We start from the raw sequence: 19970 nt of genomic DNA on the forward strand, positions 1-19970 counted from the left end.
GCATGGTTGTTCAAATAAAATTTCCTTATTTTGAACAATTAACAATCAATTGAAAAGTTAATTAATAATCAATAACAACAAATTATTGTTTTAGAAACTTTCTTAACAAGTGGGGGGTACTTAAAATTTTGGCGCGCGTATTTACCTCGATTTAAATCCTCCTTTGAAAATGTTTTCTCCTTTCTCAACTGTAAAATACTTCAAAATAAGGCACAAGTATAAACAAGGATCAAAATCTTCATTGCCTAACATTTAAACAAATTTTTTTTATAATCAATCATATTATAAGTTTAATAAAAATAATTATTATGTTCAAGAATAACTGATTGATATTTTTTATGTACATACAATTTTGAAGGCCTTGAAGTATTTATAGCTAATTTTTTTTATTGTTTGTATTTAAATTTTCTGTAATAACCGATGGATCAAAATCTTGTTACATTTAACAAATTTCTCAGTTTTTATTTTAAGAACAGAGGACGAGTTAGGCTGTTAGGATTATCTGAATTTCTAACAACTAATCAATTGATTGAAATTTCCATATACAATAAATGTGAAACCCTTAAAATGTGCCTTAATTGTATAAAAATTTAATAAACTCAATGTACCCTCCAAATATGGCATTATTTACTATCCAATCAATCTAACACAATTTTAGTTCTTCATTCCCTCATTTTTCAATGGCTTTTAAATTATTCTCATTTTTATTGCACATACATTCACCACTGTTAAAACAGTTTACTGAACCAATTGGCAAATAGTCAACGACACCCGCATCCAAGGACAGCCATGTCCTGATAATTTTTCAAAACTACTTTATTTTCTTCATCAAGATAGAGCATGGATATTGAACTAAGAGCAGTAGGTACACAACACGCTTTTGGCACCATACTTGGTTTTGTCGAGTAAACCAAATTTTGGACAATTGCATGATTGGTAGAATTTAAGTGATCTGCTAGTGGGAATGGACAATCACCATGACAATAAAAAGCATCATAACCAGGTGGAGCGACAATCCAATCATTCCAACCAACATCAGCAAAATCAACATAAAGTGGATGTCGCCTACAATTCTCACGTCCGTCTTTCCGACGATTTTTTCGGAGTGCTGCTCTTCTAGCTCGTCGATCCATTATTTGACTTGCGGAAGACATCTTATACCTAAATAATAATAATGCGATATATTTTTAATACGATATTCAAATACATTATTAATTTTATACTAAAATCGGTTTGATATATTATGTAATGAATATTCTAATGAAAAAAAATTTCAGTAATATCAAAATTATTCTTTATTTAAAAAGAATATAGAATAGGAAAAATAGAATAGAAAAAAATTACTTTGTACCTGCCATCATCTGTATAAGTAAATAACATTGGGCGAGTAACAACCCATGTATCATTTCTTTCATTTATGTTTCTTTTTAAACGTACATGCTCCTGTTTAATTCCACGTACATGCACCAAAAGTCCATGATTATTTTTAGGATCCTTTATCCATCTTTCCACAGCAGGATGAACATCTAGGCTAACTGTGCCATTTTTCCTAGTGTTTATTGGTTTACTGTCAATTAAACGTAATAGTGGAGCACTATGTCCTTTTGCACCAGGACGTAAAATATCATATATAAGTATTCTACCCAGCTTTGGGTTGGAATCATCTTGATTTAAAATAGGTACACGAGAAAGACTTAATTCTGCAGCTTGTAATTTCTCTCCTGAAGGTATACTACTTAAGTCAAAAGAAAGGCGAAAGCGATTTGGAGATCGAAATTTATGATCCAATTCACTCTCTGTGTCAAAAAAAAATAAAGAAACAAAAAAAATTAAAACACAAATAATACATAATACTATATATTAGTAATAATATATTACTCAAATTAATGATATTATGTATATATACTGTGCATATTTATATTTTACAATTATAAACTGCAGGAACTTATACATTAAGTGGCCTGCATTAAATTTTATTCAATTATATTGTAAATAATGCATAATTATTTAATTTAGGAAATATTAATATACAATAACTTTAATAGATATGCTTACCAACATGAGAAAAGGAACGCACTGTATTAGCAGATCTGGCATGAATTCCTGGTTTAGCAATATCAGCCATGCCAATTGTATTTTGTTTGATATAAAGCTTTTTTAATGATTCTGGAACATAAGCTAAACCTTGTGGTTTTGGCCTTTTAGCAAAACCAAGGAGAGACAAAAGGCTAGCTTCAATTCCAGCAATTGCTTGTTCACGTTCACCAATGGCAAAATGTTTGGCAGTATCAGAATGTAGGTGCAAGTGGACATTTGCTTTGGTAGTTGCCAGCAGCAAACCTGCTGCGACGAAAACCAACCTCAGTGGCAGCAACATACGCATTGTGATGTCGTTGCTCACGGATGTTGCCTCCCTAAAATTAAAATGATACTTTTATAAAAATATATAATTACAAATTGATAATAAAATAAATACAATTAAATTATATGCATTGTTTCAAATTATTACTTTAATAATAGTATAAAAGATTAAGAAAAATAATTAAAAAATAATTATTAATGAGTATGTAAAGAAATTGATACATTTTATTTGTTTGTTTTTGTTTATAACTTTATTAAAAATGATAAAAGAAATTTTAATAGTTTTTTGTAATATATTGAAACTAAAGTGAACAGAAATTAAATTAGATATTTTATAACAATTATATGTCAATTTTATAACAATTAATTTATATATTATTTTTTAAAGTGGAAATTAAGTAATTTGTTATATAAATAAGTATACAAATAAATATTTCAAATATCACATTTTTGTATAAATTAATAAAAAATTAAAAAGAATGTTTAAAAAAATATTTAAAAGTATATAAATATATTAAAAAATTATTTTAATATATTTTGAAATCACAAGTAGTTTAAACATATATTGTTACTAAACTAAATGTAAAATATTTATATATTTTCACATAATTAAATATACATTTGAGAACCACTGAGACAGACCTGCTCTCTATTAAAGATAGAGATAGAAGCAGAAAGGTTTAGTGCCTAGTGCCAAGCTGTCTGCCGAATGATTGTTGGATTAATGTAACCGCGAATTTTCAACGCATGCTTGCTTGAGAATCCCACGCTTACTAACTTAGGGCCGTTTTACACGAAATAGTCGTATTATACAAATTATTATTATTGCAAATAAAAAATCTAGTAAAAACATTAATTCATTAGTGACATAATATCATTATTACTTTTACTTTAACAAAATATCTAAAATTTATCTTTTCCAAATTTTAAAGATTCATTACAAAGATATAGATAATATTAATATAAATATAATAATTATAATACTATTATATTCCGATCTATTATGTATAGTATTTAATTTAGGCGCAAACATAATTTTACATCGAAATATACGGGAAAGTCACATTTTTCAATTTTAATTTCTTTTTTTCATTAATACAACAATCCTTAAATGCGTCTATAAATACAAATACTAAAGTTCCATCCCATTGTTTTAAAACATTTAATAACAATAATTTTTGAAACAAAATATTAATGGGAATATATTTTATAACATTCCGTAAATTATTGTCAATAGTAATCACCGTAAAAAACGTGATTAAAGAGTGTTTACATATTGTTATATATTTTTTAAAGTTAAACCTAAACGTAAATATGATGTTTAATATTCTGTTAGTACTATAGTATGAATACATATACATGAATGTATAATATATTTTTACTGTATATAGATAATGTTTATATAGATTTTTGTTATGAAATGTACAATTATTTCGATTAAATATATAATACAATACGTACAAATCGTATCATTAAATTAAAATTACAATAACCTAACATTTGCATGTATTATATCGAGAAACTTATTCTACCGTTTATAAAAGATTATAAAATTATTACTCAATCATTGGAATAACAATATAATAACATTTCAAGGGTTATGGTTTAAAAGAAAATTAAAATAAAAAAGAAAAGAAAAAAAAATTAATAAATATAATTTATACCTACTAACAATTGCAAATCGTTTTTTTACACTGTATATAATAAAATAAAAATGACAAAATTATGCATCCCGCTTTAACATAGATACTTGGAAATATCGTATAGAAATTTCTAATGTAGCAAAGGAATGTACGGCCACCCAAAATATTCGACCTAACGCGAAGCTAATTCGAAGCTATTAGGTTTGTACTTAGGGAACCACTCTACTTCTAGGAAACGAACTCTCTACCTGCTTCCTACAAAAAAAATTATTCAACTGTCTACATCTTGATTTCTTTTTTAGACCTTCTAGTTTAAAAAGAAAAGAATACTTAGGAAATGAACGAATAGATATATATTAAGAAAAACTACCATACGTAACAATTATTATTGATTCAATTATAAATTTCAATTCGTATTATCACTGTTAGGATTTTAACAAATTTGTTCAAATCTAAAGTGTAAATTGTATTAAATTAATAAAACCCAATATCTTCCTGACCAACTAAATTTTTTAGTAAAAATGACGTTCCTGTGAAAAAAAATTTCTTTAAACAAGCAGACAAAATATTTTTAATTTGAAGAATAAGAAAGATGAAATTTTTCAAAATATTAATAGATATGTGTATGTTTCCGATTGTTTAAATAAAATTATATGTAATTTTAATGTATTAAAAAATATATATATAGTTAATGATTAAATTTTATAAACTGAAAAATTAAATAATTAAGTACAATAAAATAATAAAAGTTAAAATATAGTTAAAAATATAGTAGGAACCGTAAGATGAATACTATGATTCGGAAGAATAAATTGACTATAAGTAGGTAGTCCTTCCCTTCAAAAATAATCGTAAAATTTCATTCTACGACTAAGTAAATACTTCCGTTGTAAGAGAAAAAAGTAATTTGAGATAGAGTTAGTGGAATAATAATGAAATATATAATTTAAAAGATGTAAAATTATTTATTTAGACTATATTTAATTAAAAATCATGAAACAGATATTTTATTAAATCATAATTTACTACATTTAATTTACTAATTTGGAAATCATAAAAAAAATTTTATAAGCTGAAAAAGAAATTGAGGAAATCGACGATTACAATTTATTTACTATTGATTGAATGTAATAAAGACATTTTTATTTATATCAAATACTATCAATAATTTACTTTATTTTCACAAAACATTAGAAATCAAAGAAACTGCCTGTTGATTAAACTTTCAATTATTTTGGGACATTTTTACACTAATTGAAATTATAGATACATTTAACAAAATAAAAATTTTATTGTATATGCATAAAAAAAAGGAAAAAAGTAAACGGAACAAAATTTTGATAAACAAAAGATTAAAAATTAAAAAACATACTTTTATCAGGTTTATGCAATGACAAAATGAATGAAAGATAAAAAAGAATTTATTCTATTTTACGTAATCAAATATTTAATATAATAGTTTAGTAATATGTAATTAATATATTATTTAATAAACTTAAATAATAATGATTTTTAAATCATAATTTGCGTCTCAAAACAAAGTATGTACATATAAAATGTAATAATTATTTGCAATTAATTAATGAAGTTAACAATTATTATTTTTTCTATAAATTGTTTCAATACAAGAAATATCGAAAAGTTATAATTTGTAAAATAAAAATATACAAATCGTAAACGTAAACTTTAATACAAATTAGTACTTATCATGGCTTTCAATAATAGAGTTATAGTACTATATATGTATATTGACACGCGATGTAAACAATGTAGAATTTGATAGGAAATACTTGTTTAAACATTTTATTCAATACGATATTATAATAATAATTTAAATAAACTATCGAAGAAAACGTACCTTAAACAATTTCCATGTACTTAATTTTATACAAATAAAATATAAGTTTCATATTTTTGAAGGATCTCAGCTAGTTAGATCGAATAATCAAAGCAATTACAATTAAATATATAATTTTTAAAAACTCTACTTATTTCGAAACTACAAATAATAAATTAATATATTGTTTTATTAAAAAATAATAATTTTAACTACTACGTAAAATAAAAAATAATTTGAATAATGTATTCTATAGTGTTTATATAATTTTCTATATTCTTGTACCTATAAAAATATTATCAATCAATTATTCTTTTAGTTTAATCTTTATATATTGATGAAAACAATATCAAGTGCAACTGCTAATATCCTGTTTAACTCAAATATCGCACAGTTGCACCGAAGGAATGCGGCACGGGTAGAGTAAGAATACAAGGTGTTGAGTATACATAAGCAGCACGTCATCGTCTAAAATAATCGGGCCAGCGACAATCAAACAAACCTACTCTTTCGAACCAATAAAAACTATGTATTTTCCTGTTCTAAAGAACCTACCAAAGTTTAATTTTATGGTAATTCCACTCACCTGAGCTAATCGTAAGTCCGTCGTTTGAGGAGCCACGACATTTCAATGAGTCCATGTAACCTCACTCAGAAACTATTGTCTCAAAACCTCGCCCCCGAGAGTCTTTAGTATCGATACATCGATGTTGGAACTCCGTTGCGCTGTCTGATATTTTCGCACTCGTGTACTCACCAAAGAGAAAGATGAACTGAGACGAATAGATAATAGATAGAGAGAAAAAATGCAAAAATTTTTTTAATTTTCTAAGTAGATCGCAAAAGAACACAAATATAATAATTAATATTTTTAACACTGTAATTATTTATACAAATAGAGAATGTTTTGAACAGCACACATTACTATTGAACTTAACTCGATACGCGGAAATCTTCGAGAAGTTGAGAGGAAGAGTAGAACCGTAAGATATCGCGGCGTGAGAGGGGAGAGAGACAAAGAGAGTGAGAGCTACTATCTCCTAATAGTAGGAGATACAAATTTAGCGCCACACGTGATTAGTTTATAAACTAAAATGTTATACTCGTATTTTAAAGCGGAAAATTATTACTTTACTCAATTATATTAAAATTTTCAATAGGTAAAATTACTTCGTCATAATTTCTTATTATTAAAATTAAATTTAAAAAATAACAAAAGTTTTATTTAGTATTTATGTAATACTGATTGAATATTAGATGATTAAATAAGTATAACAGTGAAGATACACATAAAATCATAGTTATAACTGAAAAATGAAACATAATCATCACATTAATGACAATGAATAACATAATTTTTAATCGAATTTATTAAACGTTAATTAAAAAAATATCAAATTTTTATTCATGGTTTCGATTATTATATTTATTTTATTATAATTTTATTTATTTCAAAATCATTGTAAAATGATACTTTCATATAGTATTTTGTATGTTTTCTTAAATTTTGTTTGTAATCTAAAATTTGAATAAATCAAAAATAATTTGATTCTTTAATAGGAAGCCATAATTAAAAATTTATAAATTTTCCTTTTATAAAACAAATTATATAACTTAAGAAAATGTAATAAATAGAGTATTATTAATATTATTGCTTTTACTTCAAATATAGTAAATTATTAAAAATATTATTGAAAATATTACTTCTATGTTCAAATAACTGTGTAATATATGATTCAAATTCATATTTGAAATCTAAGTCTAAATGAAATATATGATCTATTTTAAACTTATAATATTAAAACTTTTCTTTTAAAATATATTATTCCTATTTTTAGATATAACATAATGTTGTAATATATAATATATAATAATATTGTATAATGTAACATGAAAATTATATAATTTCTATGTTACAATTTAAAAGTAACATTGCATTTGTAATTAAAATTTAATTGAATAATTTAGTTTTTCTTATTTCTGTTATATAATCCTACATAAAAAATTTAATATTAAAATAGTGAATATTAAAATAAGTTTAGTGCAAATTATAGTTATACATGTTTATTACATTGAATACAAAAATTTTGAAGACAGTTATTCCATTTTCTCTACACAAATCAAAAGATATTTAATAATAAATTTTATGGACATAAGTATTTTATGAAGGTATTACAAATCTTTCCTAACTTATTATTGAAAATGTTACTACTACATATAGTAAACAGAGATACATAGATCACTACAAAATACTGTCATCACTTGTATATAAAAAGAAGGGCATATTTTAAAAAATAACAGGTTATTAATACATGTATATATTCTTCAATAAATATTCTTAAAGTACTCTCTAAATTCATAATATGTAATCTATGAACAGTATAATGCATACAAGTATCATTATAATTTGTCTAATTAATTTTATTTAAATTTAATAGTTTATAATACAATTAATCTAAATTATTATTTGTAAATATATTTATTTATATTTGTTTATATAGGTTGTTCACTGTCATTTAAATCTAAATATAAAAAATTATTAAATTTTGAAGCTATAATTTTGATGTCACAATAGTGACAAATAAACGTCTTATTTTCAAAATATAACTAACTTCACAAAGTAAAAGAAACTATCTTTAAAAAAAGATGTCCCTCAAATATTTATTTTTTAAAATTATAAAATTTATATTTTTCTGATATTAATCACTTATTAATTATATTGTTAAACATATCTCAAAATATTTCAATCACGATTTTACATTAATACAAAAATAACTTTGATATATTATTTTGTGTTCTGAAAAATATATTAATTTTTACTGAAGCATGAACTCATTTTAAATTTAGGGAAATTATAACTCAAATATGTTTTTCAAGGTACTCTGCGTTACTAGATACAAACTAAAGGAGAATTCTCAACAAAGTCAATTCGACTAAACAAACTATGTCACTATAGAATAAAATCTAGAATAGAAACAACAAATTTGTTCAAATTTCTTTTCTCAGTTTACTTTAATCTATGCCAACACACTCGAATTTTTATTTTCGGCTTCTCTGATTGTAATGTCAGTTACATCGTAATGTTTGATATTTCTTGAAATAAACTTTTTGATTGTTTATAATCACTTATTAATGTTTTAACATTTATGAAATAGCCGTGAAGGATTTTAATTATACGTGTATTGTTTAAATGCGTTTTATTTATTAAGTCAAGGAATCCTCACATTTTTTATACGATCAGGTACGTTTATCCTTTCTTTTATACACATTATTTATCTTTATCTTATATGCTTGTATTATGTACTTTTTTATTAACATGCTGTTTATTACGTTACAGTAAAAAAATATTTGAACAACATTTCAATCGATTAGATTACATTTTTATAAGACATCAACATTCTTTTTTAAATTTACATTTATAAAATCAAAAATGTTATACAGATTTAAAAAATAATTAAATTTAAAATTTATAAATTTTTGTGAAATGAATATGTTATCTCCATCTCTTTAAACAAATTTGATACAATACATTTAACACAATTCTTGTTAGTCTAAAGTATTGACTCCTTAGTTATTAAAAAAATTGATAATAGTAATGTATTATTTCTTGTTTTATATAATTATATAAATTATAGTTCTTTTAACTATAGATCACATGACAAAAAGATTTTTCATAGCCATTTTTTTATATGTTCTAATAATTTTATAAACATAAAGTAATAAATCATATACTTTAATACATTATTTATTAAATTCATTATTAACTTTAGTTTATTATGTGTTTTATAATGCATTAATTATACATGACATAATTTAATAATTTTTAAGTATTTTTGAGTATTTATTTCACATCTATATAAAATTTTTTAATTATAAATCCTGTAAACTTTTTATGGTTTAAGATGAAAATATAGTTATTTGAATTATATATTAAGCGAAGTACATCATATAATTTTATTATTTTTATATATATTTGTTTTGTTTGTAATATATAAATATAAATTATATTAAATTATGTAAGTAAATTTTATTATTAAATAACTTATTTTGAAAGGAATAAAGAGGTACTTAATATAATTTTCAGTGAAGGACATTATTTCATAAGATGGTTGATTCCAGCGATTTGGATCGGCAAATAGAACAACTAAAAAAATGTGAAATTATAAAAGAAGCTGAAGTTAAAGCTCTTTGTACAAAGGCACGCGAAATTCTTATAGAAGAAAGTAATGTTCAAAGAGTTGATTCTCCAGTTACTGTATGTTTCTATAAGAATAAGATGTGGGAGAATGACTATAATTACAATTTATAAAAGGCGGAATTTATTTCCAGGTATGTGGAGACATTCATGGACAGTTTTATGACTTGAAAGAATTATTTAAAGTTGGTGGAGATGTTCCCCAGACAAATTATTTGTTCATGGGAGATTTTGTTGATAGAGGGTTTTATAGCGTTGAAACATTCCTTCTTCTTTTGGCATTAAAGGTAATTATATATTGTAATACCTTAAAAGTAATGCCTACCAAATCTTTATTCTTAAAATAAAAGAGTACAAAAGATTAATATATCTATTAATGCATTTATAAATTTTTGAAAGTTGGGTTGAATGAACAAATCGTGACATTTATAATAATAGTTTTTCATATTAACATACAGGTTCGCTATCCTGATAGGATTACATTAATAAGAGGAAATCACGAGTCTCGACAAATTACACAAGTTTATGGTTTTTATGATGAATGTTTACGCAAATATGGTAGCATTACAGTTTGGCGATATTGTACTGAAATATTTGATTATTTATCACTTTCTGCTATAATTGATGGAAAAATATTTTGCGTTCATGGTGGATTATCTCCAAGTATTCAAACGCTTGATCAAATAAGAACTATAGATAGAAAACAAGAAGTAATAATAATTTATGCTTATAATAAAAAAATTGTAAAATTATATAAAATTTTATAATATAAAATATAATTTGACAAGTATAAACAACAATCTTTTTATAGGTACCACATGATGGTCCAATGTGTGATTTACTTTGGTCAGATCCTGAAGATACTCAAGGTTGGGGAGTTTCACCACGGGGTGCTGGTTATCTTTTTGGAAGTGATGTTGTAACACAGTTTAATTCTGCAAATGATATTGACATGATTTGTAGAGCACATCAATTAGTTATGGAAGGATATAAATGGCATTTTAATGAGACTGTTTTGACTGTTTGGTCAGCTCCTAATTACTGCTATAGGTATGCAGATATTTCAAAAATATGAAGAAATTATATTTCAGTCCTTTTATAGAATAATATTTTTTATAAAATATTTTTTTTTTTATAGATGTGGAAATGTTGCTGCAATATTAGAATTAAATGAACATCTACAACGAGATTTTACAATATTTGAAGCTGCACCACAAGAAAGTCGAGGAATACCTAGTAAAAAACCCCAGGCTGATTACTTTTTATAAAAAAACTTAATTAAAGATGATTGCATAAACCAAAATATCTCCAAATGTTTTGTTTTCTTTTTTTTCTCTTTTTTTTTTTTTTTTTTAAAAAAAAAACAGTTTTATACAATTTTATGGTATGTATTTACAGAAACATAAAAGGATTTATATACAGAAAGAGAATTTGATTATGAGAATATTGTAGATGAAAAATAATGTTGATTAATTTGTAACTGAATATTATCAACAGACTGCCATCGGTATTGAAAATATCAATAAACATTATTAAATGAATATTATGAGTATATACGTTTCTCAATATCATTTTTGTTAATAAGAAAATTTATATGACTATACAGTACGTATTAAGTAATTTATCCTTAATACAAGTATACACAGTTTAAAAAATGTGTATTTCATCAATTCCATAATGAGATTGAACTTCTTTTGGTTTAGTTCTTGTAATTATTTCAACTAAAATATTTCAAACATATATGGAGAAAATCATATTCTATTGTTCTATTTGGTATTGTACAAACATTTAATTTATAAATAATATAATTTATATCTAAATTTTAATTTTTTAAGATAATTGTTTCTGCTTCATTTAAAATATATACATAGTTTTAAATACTTCTAAAAATAATTTAAGGAACAAACAAAATATAAAAAAATAAAATTGTAATTAATTTTATAATTAATATTAAATAATTATTTAATTTATATTACAAAAGTAAATAAATTCAATGTAACATTTTGATCTTAAAGATCAAAATATTTAACTATAACTTAGAAGTCACGATTATTAAATTAGTGAACTACTTCATTTATTAGCCCTATAGTATAATTATATTTTAATAATTATTTTAATATATTTTCAATAATTATATAATTATTTTATTTAAGTAATTAAATACTATTGAGATGACAAACTTCTACTATATTTTATAGAAAATTAATTGTTGCTTTAACTATTTCAAAGTTGAATTATTTATTTACAATTTTAAATTAATTTTTATTAATACACTGTTTCTCAATAGATTACATTTAAAAAGAGAACTGATAGTTATAGTAATATCAAATTATTGTTATTAATATAAATAACAAATCTCGATTACGTATCTATAAATGTAAAAAGATATGCAGGAATTACATTAATATAGTTAGACTAAACATAATGTTTGTAATAACTAAATATATTAGTTAATTAATAAAAATGTTAGTTACTAATATTTGATATATATATTTTTTTCTCATTTAGATTCCTTTCCAAATATTTGTATGATGCAGTTAAATAGAAAATTGGACAAGTTATACTTCTATAAATGTATTAAAATGAAGATATAATATAACAATTTTCTTTATGAAAACTAAACACATTAAAGTATTGTTACTATATTCTATAGTTCTATTTTTTGTGTATGTTGGTAACATTATTCGTATGTGTATTTACCAAATTGTTTCTTCTGTTGAAACATAGAATACGTGAAGTGTAAAACATTTTAATTATTTAAATGGATAATAAATATTGATGAAATTAGTTGATAACTTGTACTTATTAAATTATTGTGAGAGTTTCATTACTCAACCTGCAATGACATAATTCACTTATATGTGGTAATAATTAATTGTTTACATTAAAATAACCTATCAAATTATGGATATTCCAACTCCTTCAAATGTAAATCATGGATTTTCTCATAATACTGATGGATTTTTAAATATATCTATTGAATCGCCAAATTTGGATCCATTGTCAACAAAACGTAGAAGGTGTTTATTATTTTTTACTTATGTATTTACAAATGAAAATGATTTTATATTTATATATTATGTACCATTAAATGTAAAGAAGAAAGCTTCAGCTTTCTATTTGTACAATGCAATTGTATAATATAATATTGCTTTATTTCTATCAAAAATATAAATAATGATAATTTTTGATTGAATACTTCTAGAATATAAAACTTATAACAGTTTTGTTTTGTGTTTATTAGTTACACTTGAACTGAGATTATATAGGAACTTAGCCATTTATGATGATATATTGTTTTACACACATATATGTAATAAATTAGGCTAAGAAAACATTTGAAAAATGAGAGATGTTACTACATTCATCTGAAGTATATAAAAAGCAATATTCACATAAAGGCAATTTTAATATAAATCCTTATAAACATAGTAATTTTAGAAAGTGTGTTTTTAATACTAGAGTATATATACTAATACTAATACTCATATTTTCTATATATGAAAAGTTAAATAAACAGATATATTAATAAGAAAATTTTTAGTTTAATAAACTTTTTAATCATTAGTTTTTAAATATAAAGGTTGTGTAATTTCATACATATGCTAATAAAATACAAATAGTTATGAACATATATAGTTATATTATTTTTTATAAGTTACTATTGTATTATTGAAAATGTGTAATAATTATAAAACAAATTATTATAATGTTTATAAAATAATTTAATTTCATTTCAAACAGATTTTAATGAGCAAAAACATATATATATATTATTATTACTATTATTACTATTATTATTGTTGTTGTTATTCACATTCCTATTAGTAAAATATTTCTCTTGCAAAGAAAATTTTTTAAAAATAGATTAGAATAAATTTATTTTTGAATTCTTGTAAATATATGATTTAGTTATTAAAAATTTATAATTTATTTGCTGATTTTAACAAAACAATTTTTTTGTATGAAAATTTCATTTTCTTGTCAAAATACAACTAATTATGTATTGCAATAGAGTACCATTGAAATACATATAGTTCTTTTTGTATACAAGATATAGGTATAAAGTAAAATATAAAATAAAAGTTATTTGTATTTATAGTTGTTTTATACGAAGAATGATATTAGTAAAAGTGATATGCAAGAAGTAAAAATAAAAGTAACCATTGAAATATTAATTTAATTAATTAAATTAATTAAATATAAATTCATAACAGTTATCAATTATGTTATTTTGATTAAATTTGTAGCTCTTCACGTACTATAAAACGTAGAAAATTTGATGATGAGCTTGTTGAAACAACATTCAACTTACAACCTCCAGCTACAAGTACAAAATCAGCCTCCAGATCTAGAACTGTCTCAATTTCTACTATCCCTATAGAATCTGCTGTTCCACAACAAAATGCACCAAGTCCTATTCAGGTTTCTACAAATGTTTCTCAATCTGATAGATGTAACAGACGAACAAGTAGACCAGGAGCATCAAATGCTCCTGGACGTAAAAATAAAAAGAACAAAAATCATTCACATTCAGTAAATGCAACAAAGGATTTAGGAAGGTGGAAACCAACCGATGATTTAGCATTAATCACTGGAGTACAGCAAACAAATGATTTAAGAATGGTATTTATTTTTTTCTGTTATAAGCTTTTAATACAGAGATTTAGTTGCTTTTAATTAATTTTATAATATTAAAATTAAAGAATTATAACAAATATTGTTTGATTAACATTTTAAAATAATGTTATAATAATAATACATAAAATTTATTGATATAAAATAGGTTCATAGAGGTACAAAATTTTCTTGTCGTTTTACATTGCAAGAAATACAACAAAGATGGTATGCTTTGTTATATGATAATGCAGTTTCAAGAGTAGCAGTTCAAGCTATGCGTAATTTACATCCAGAATTAATTGCTAGTGTGCAAGCAAGAACTTTATATAGCAAAGCAGAGGAAGATCTTTTGGGTACAGTAAAATCGGTAATTAGATATTTTATTCTAAATCCTTAAGCATCATGCAATCAAATTTGACCAAAAAGTACCTTTTATTTGCGTATGTTAAATCAAACCATAAGTATTATAGGCTGAATATTTAAGACATTAAGATAAGAAGATTTTATCTTTACAGACTTCTCAACCAACAGTGGAAGTATTTCAAGAACTTCTTGAAGTAAATGCCCATACGTTTTATTCTGCTCGAACTGCAAAAGCTTTATTAGCTCATTGGCAGTTAATGAAACAGTATCATCTACTTCCTGATCAAACTGTACAAAGTTTACCACGAGGTGAACATGTTCTTAATTTTTCTGATGCAGAAGAGATGATTAATGATACAGAATTAATTGAACAGAAAGATGAGCTAGTAGATGCAGAGCTTATTGCAGCAGATAGGAGAAATAAGAGAGAAATAAAAGTGTTAGAAAATGAATTGAGTAGATGGCAAGTTCTTGTTGATAGTGTAACAGGGGCAAATCCACCAGACTTTGATAATCAAACTTTAGCAATACTTAGAGGGAGACTTGTTAGATATTTAATGAGGTCACGAGAGGTAATTTTCTTAAATAATTATTTTAAATTATTTCTAAATTTTTTATGATAAAATTATTTGAATATTAAGTTTGTAAGAATTTTTTTTAGTTTCATTTAAAATGAAATTTTTTATCATACCATTTGAAAAAGATTTCTAAATGAACTAATTCTTTACTCTTTTAATATTTTGTGGTCCATTGATGATGTAGAGTCGTCTAGTATGAACACATTGGCATTTGGTACATACATCTATAATTAATATAGATCTCATAATAGAAAACATAAACAAAATATTGTTTAATGCTCAATCATAAAAATATGTATTCTGTAAACAAAAAAAGATATAAAACAAAAAAGCGTCGCGCAAAGAAACAAATTATTATATTATTCCTGTCCAGAATGTAATATATATTAAATATATGTTTAAGTAGTATTGAATGTTTATAATTTATTTTATAGAAATTTTAAAAAGTCATTTATGCTCTTTAAGAAGAGAGAAATATATGTCTAATGTTTTTCAGGTAGAAATTATTATTGAATGTTATATATATCAATGTTTTTGTATATAATCATACATTCTCAATACATGTATTAAAACAACGTAGCTGGACAGTTCTATTCATTTTGTGGACTGCAAAGTGTTAATTGTTTTCGGATTCAAATAATCAATTTTTTCGATAGATCACTGTAGGTCGTTCAACAAAAGATCACAATGTGGATGTTGATTTAACATTAGAAGGGCCAGCTTGGAAAGTTTCACGAAGACAAGGAACTATTCGGTTAAGGAATAATGGAGATTTCTTCCTTTCCTCTGAGGGAAAGCGACCAATTTTTGTAGATAGTAGGCCCATCCTAGCAGGAAATAAGATGAAGCTTAATAATAATAGTGTAATTGAGGTATTAAACTTAATTTTCAGTTTTATTACATATAATTAGATATAAAACAAAAGATTCTATATATTATTATTACTTTTTCTACAAAATATATAACAATTTTAATTTTTAGATTGCAGGTCTGAGATTTATATTTTTAATAAATCAGGAACTCATTTCTGTTATACGCCAAGAAGTAGTCAAACTAAATTTAAAGCCATGAGTGTTCTATTTCATTCCATAATTAATATTGAACACTATTATAAATGATGTATTGTTTCATATACGTTTATCGTATTATATAGAAGTTTTGTATAAAGTATATAATTGTTCAATTAAAAAAAATAATAAATTTTGCTCAATTTTGTATATTGCAATTATGTTTCCTTTTTAATATTAATTTCATCATATAAAATAGCTTGTATCTGTATAGTGCATTTTTTTAAGTATTGCATTGAGTAATATATTTATTTCTTTTTTAGTAGTATATATATATTTTATGGAATATTATACAAATGTTTTATAAGCTAGTTACAATGAACAAATATATAAAAATAATTGCCAAAATTTTAAATAATTCATAGGACATTGTTTTTTTACATTTAAATAATATTTATGTTTTATGTTGATTAATCAGAAAGAGTTTATTAGAACTTTTATCTTTTAAGGTTTATTTTTAAAATGGGGTATAATTTAAACAATTAATACTAAAATGCAGAAAAATTTGTTTTTGTTCTTGTTCAGAAAGAGAATATTGTTATGTTATTAATATCTAGTAAATAAATTGTTTTATATTTATTTATTATACATTAAATGTGTTTGTGTACATAAATTACTTGTAGAAGGTATTGGAACAAAATAATACATTGTTAATTACATAAATTTAATATAAAAGTAATAATCTTTGATAATTTTTGAAAGAAATATGAATCAACTTATTACTCAAGATCAACTGCGAAACACTAGGAATGATTATCATACTTATCATTGATAATTTCTTTTTATTTGTCAAATATTTTGAAAAGTTCTCCATGATAACTGTAGGTAAGTTTTTAAAACTCTCTTAAAGATATTAATATTATTCATATATATCATGAAGATATGAATATTTCTTTTATGTTGGTTAGGATAGTATAACATGTGATAATCAGTGTTGTGTTAAAATTAATATGAAACTTTATAATATTAAAAAGGAAATTTTTAGATCATGTTAATAATATATAGTATATCATATGTATATTATTAATAGAATTTATTATACGCATTACATACATAATTTTTGTATAAGAAGTGATCAATAGCATGATCATTCTTTTCAGAGTGACAATAAGTACTAATAACAAAATGGTTTAGATTAGGTTTAAGCAGTTTAGACTATGTAATATAAAAAAATATATTTAGATATATACATTATGTTGAATGTTATACATACATATATGCATATAACAACTATCTTGGTTATCATGAAATGTAAAAGAATTAATTAGAACAATATAATCAAAATAGTGATTATAACGAGGATCCTAACAGGAAAAGTTATCCATGTAATCAATTAGTTAAAAAAAAAAAATAACGATGATAAGTTAGATATGTACTCTAGCTGTCTCTGATATTTAGAAAAATTACGTCAAAGCCAGCCATGAGTTGCTCTGAACAATAGGATATGCATTATGTATGTAAGTATGTAAGCGACATCTTTTTTATATTTTTTATTTTTTAAGTCTTTTAGATAGATGCAAATAAAACGACTGAAACAGAAATAAAAAATTGGTTTCGTTTCTGACAATGAATGATAAACATTTTTTTATACACTTTGCTCAAAATTGAATTATGTTTCGGTATGATGAACTTATAAAGTTGTATGGGCTTATAGTAACAATAAACAATACAAAATAGTCATTCATATATATACATATTATATGATTACTTACGGATATATGTACATACATATGTGACAATCTATTTTAGTTTTGTCTATACACTTTTCTAAATAGATAACAATACTAATAGTTTAATAAATTTTGTATATAAGTTATATTAATTTGTATAGTGTTTGAATATTTTTGTGACAAAAATTAACTATTCTTTCATTTCTTTTTTATTATTTGAACAAAACTGTATGTAACAAATAATAATTCAGTGCATTTTCGTTATCTATAAATTATACTTTAGCCTAACATGCAATAATTTTATTTAAAAATTTTCCAAGTTTGTTAAATTATAGTTTAATGCTTTAGACCTCTATTTTCTGCAAACATAGTTTTTTTAATTAGAATTTTACGTTGTATCAACACATATATAGTTACGTGGGGTTCAGTTTTCTTCAATTATATTTTGTTGTAGGATAAGGTCTCTTTTAAGTAGTTAAGAGTATTTTAACCTGGAATGACTCGCACGAGGGTTTAAAATAAAAAAATATGTCAGAGAATATTAAGACCCTAGAAAACTCCCAGCATTTTAAATTTTAATAAAGAAAAATGAAATATTTAGAATTTCCTATCTTGTAATTAATAAATGTTACTTTTTATTGTCATAACCTAACATATGCAAACAGCCTTAAAGTGCTTGTGGTGTCAATACAATGTTTGGGTCTAATCTGTATATATGGCTTTGGATGTGACATCTTCTGCATCCTTATAGTATGGTGTTTGGTTAATATTTTTTGCGTGTAAGGTTATAGATTGGTGATTCAGTTTTTGTTAACTGGTATTCGCGAATGATACTCGAATTATACTGTCGAACTTCGATAGGTCGAATTTCTATAACTCGAAAAACATTATAAGAATACAATTCTATTTATCTTTTTTAGTTTTGTTGCGAAAAACTCTATAAGTCGAATTAAATCTTACAAATAGTTCAATTCGAATTATTTGCTACAGGTGCATTATTTTATCTCTGTAACTACAATAATAATTTAGAGTAGTCAGATCTCTACTAGATTACCTGTATTAATAACAGGTATAGCCGTTAATTATTTTACGTATATTTAAATATGTGTGCAGTATTTAGTTACACGTGCATTAATGCATTTTTATTTCAATTTAAATAATTTTTAGAATATCGGTATTAATTTATAACATTTATTTAACAACTTTATTCAGGAAGTTCTTCGTTTTTATATGAAAAAGAAGAAGTAAAAGAAAATAAGTTGAAAAATACTAAGTACATATTGCTAATGATGACAAACACCTGGATCAAAGATTGACCTAAATTATTACCCATACGTGCCATACCTCAGATTTCTCTTCACATTTAGTATGTAAGAAAATATCCGACGAACGTATTCTGCCTTTGCCGCTCAGTGTAAGTTACATATACACGCGCTCAGTTTCATACGGGTTACCGCAAACCTGGCCATCGTCATGTGAGTGTTAACCTTCCGACTATTGAAGCTCACAGTCCTGTGCCGGGGTCACTTCAGACTTACACAGATATTCCACTAATGCATATTTATATTATAACTTACTAACACAAAGTGACAGTTGCTCGAAACTGAGGTCCTCACCAATATTGTGCTAACACAAT

At 23.9% G+C, this 19970-nt stretch overlaps 3 protein-coding genes across 3 annotated transcripts; 2 read left to right on the forward strand and 1 right to left on the reverse strand.

Annotated features, from left to right (window-relative positions):
* Positions 1–480: 480 nt before the first annotated feature.
* On the reverse strand, positions 481–6783 carry LOC108549153 (protein decapentaplegic). The gene is made up of 4 exons (XM_017902413.1): positions 6428–6783; positions 2056–2414; positions 1352–1796; positions 481–1161 (listed from the first exon to the last, which is right to left on the reverse strand). Exons 2-4 carry the CDS (start codon positions 2381–2383, stop codon positions 762–764), a joined length of 1173 nt encoding a protein of 390 aa, XP_017757902.1. The 5' UTR covers positions 2384–2414; positions 6428–6783; the 3' UTR covers positions 481–761.
* Positions 6784–8970: 2187 nt separating this feature from the next.
* Pp4-19C (protein phosphatase 19C) lies at positions 8971–11304 on the forward strand. Its single transcript, XM_017902421.1, has 6 exons — positions 8971–9082; positions 9926–10096; positions 10171–10323; positions 10495–10746; positions 10848–11086; positions 11175–11304. Exons 2-6 carry the CDS (start codon positions 9947–9949, stop codon positions 11302–11304), a joined length of 924 nt encoding a protein of 307 aa, XP_017757910.1. The 5' UTR covers positions 8971–9082; positions 9926–9946.
* Positions 11305–12914: 1610 nt separating this feature from the next.
* On the forward strand, positions 12915–16668 carry Rcd5 (microspherule protein Rcd5). Its single transcript, XM_017902400.1, has 6 exons — positions 12915–13056; positions 14287–14662; positions 14823–15023; positions 15172–15591; positions 16254–16469; positions 16579–16668. The coding sequence occupies exons 1-6, from the start codon at positions 12941–12943 to the stop codon at positions 16666–16668; spliced, it is 1419 nt and encodes a 472-aa protein (XP_017757889.1). The 5' UTR covers positions 12915–12940.
* The last annotated feature ends 3302 nt before the right edge of the window (positions 16669–19970 follow it).

The sequence above is a fragment of the Eufriesea mexicana genome, unplaced genomic scaffold (assembly GCF_001483705.2).
Source record: "Eufriesea mexicana isolate 0111107269 unplaced genomic scaffold, ASM148370v2 scaffold1824, whole genome shotgun sequence".
NCBI lineage: Eukaryota > Metazoa > Arthropoda > Insecta > Hymenoptera > Apidae > Eufriesea > Eufriesea mexicana.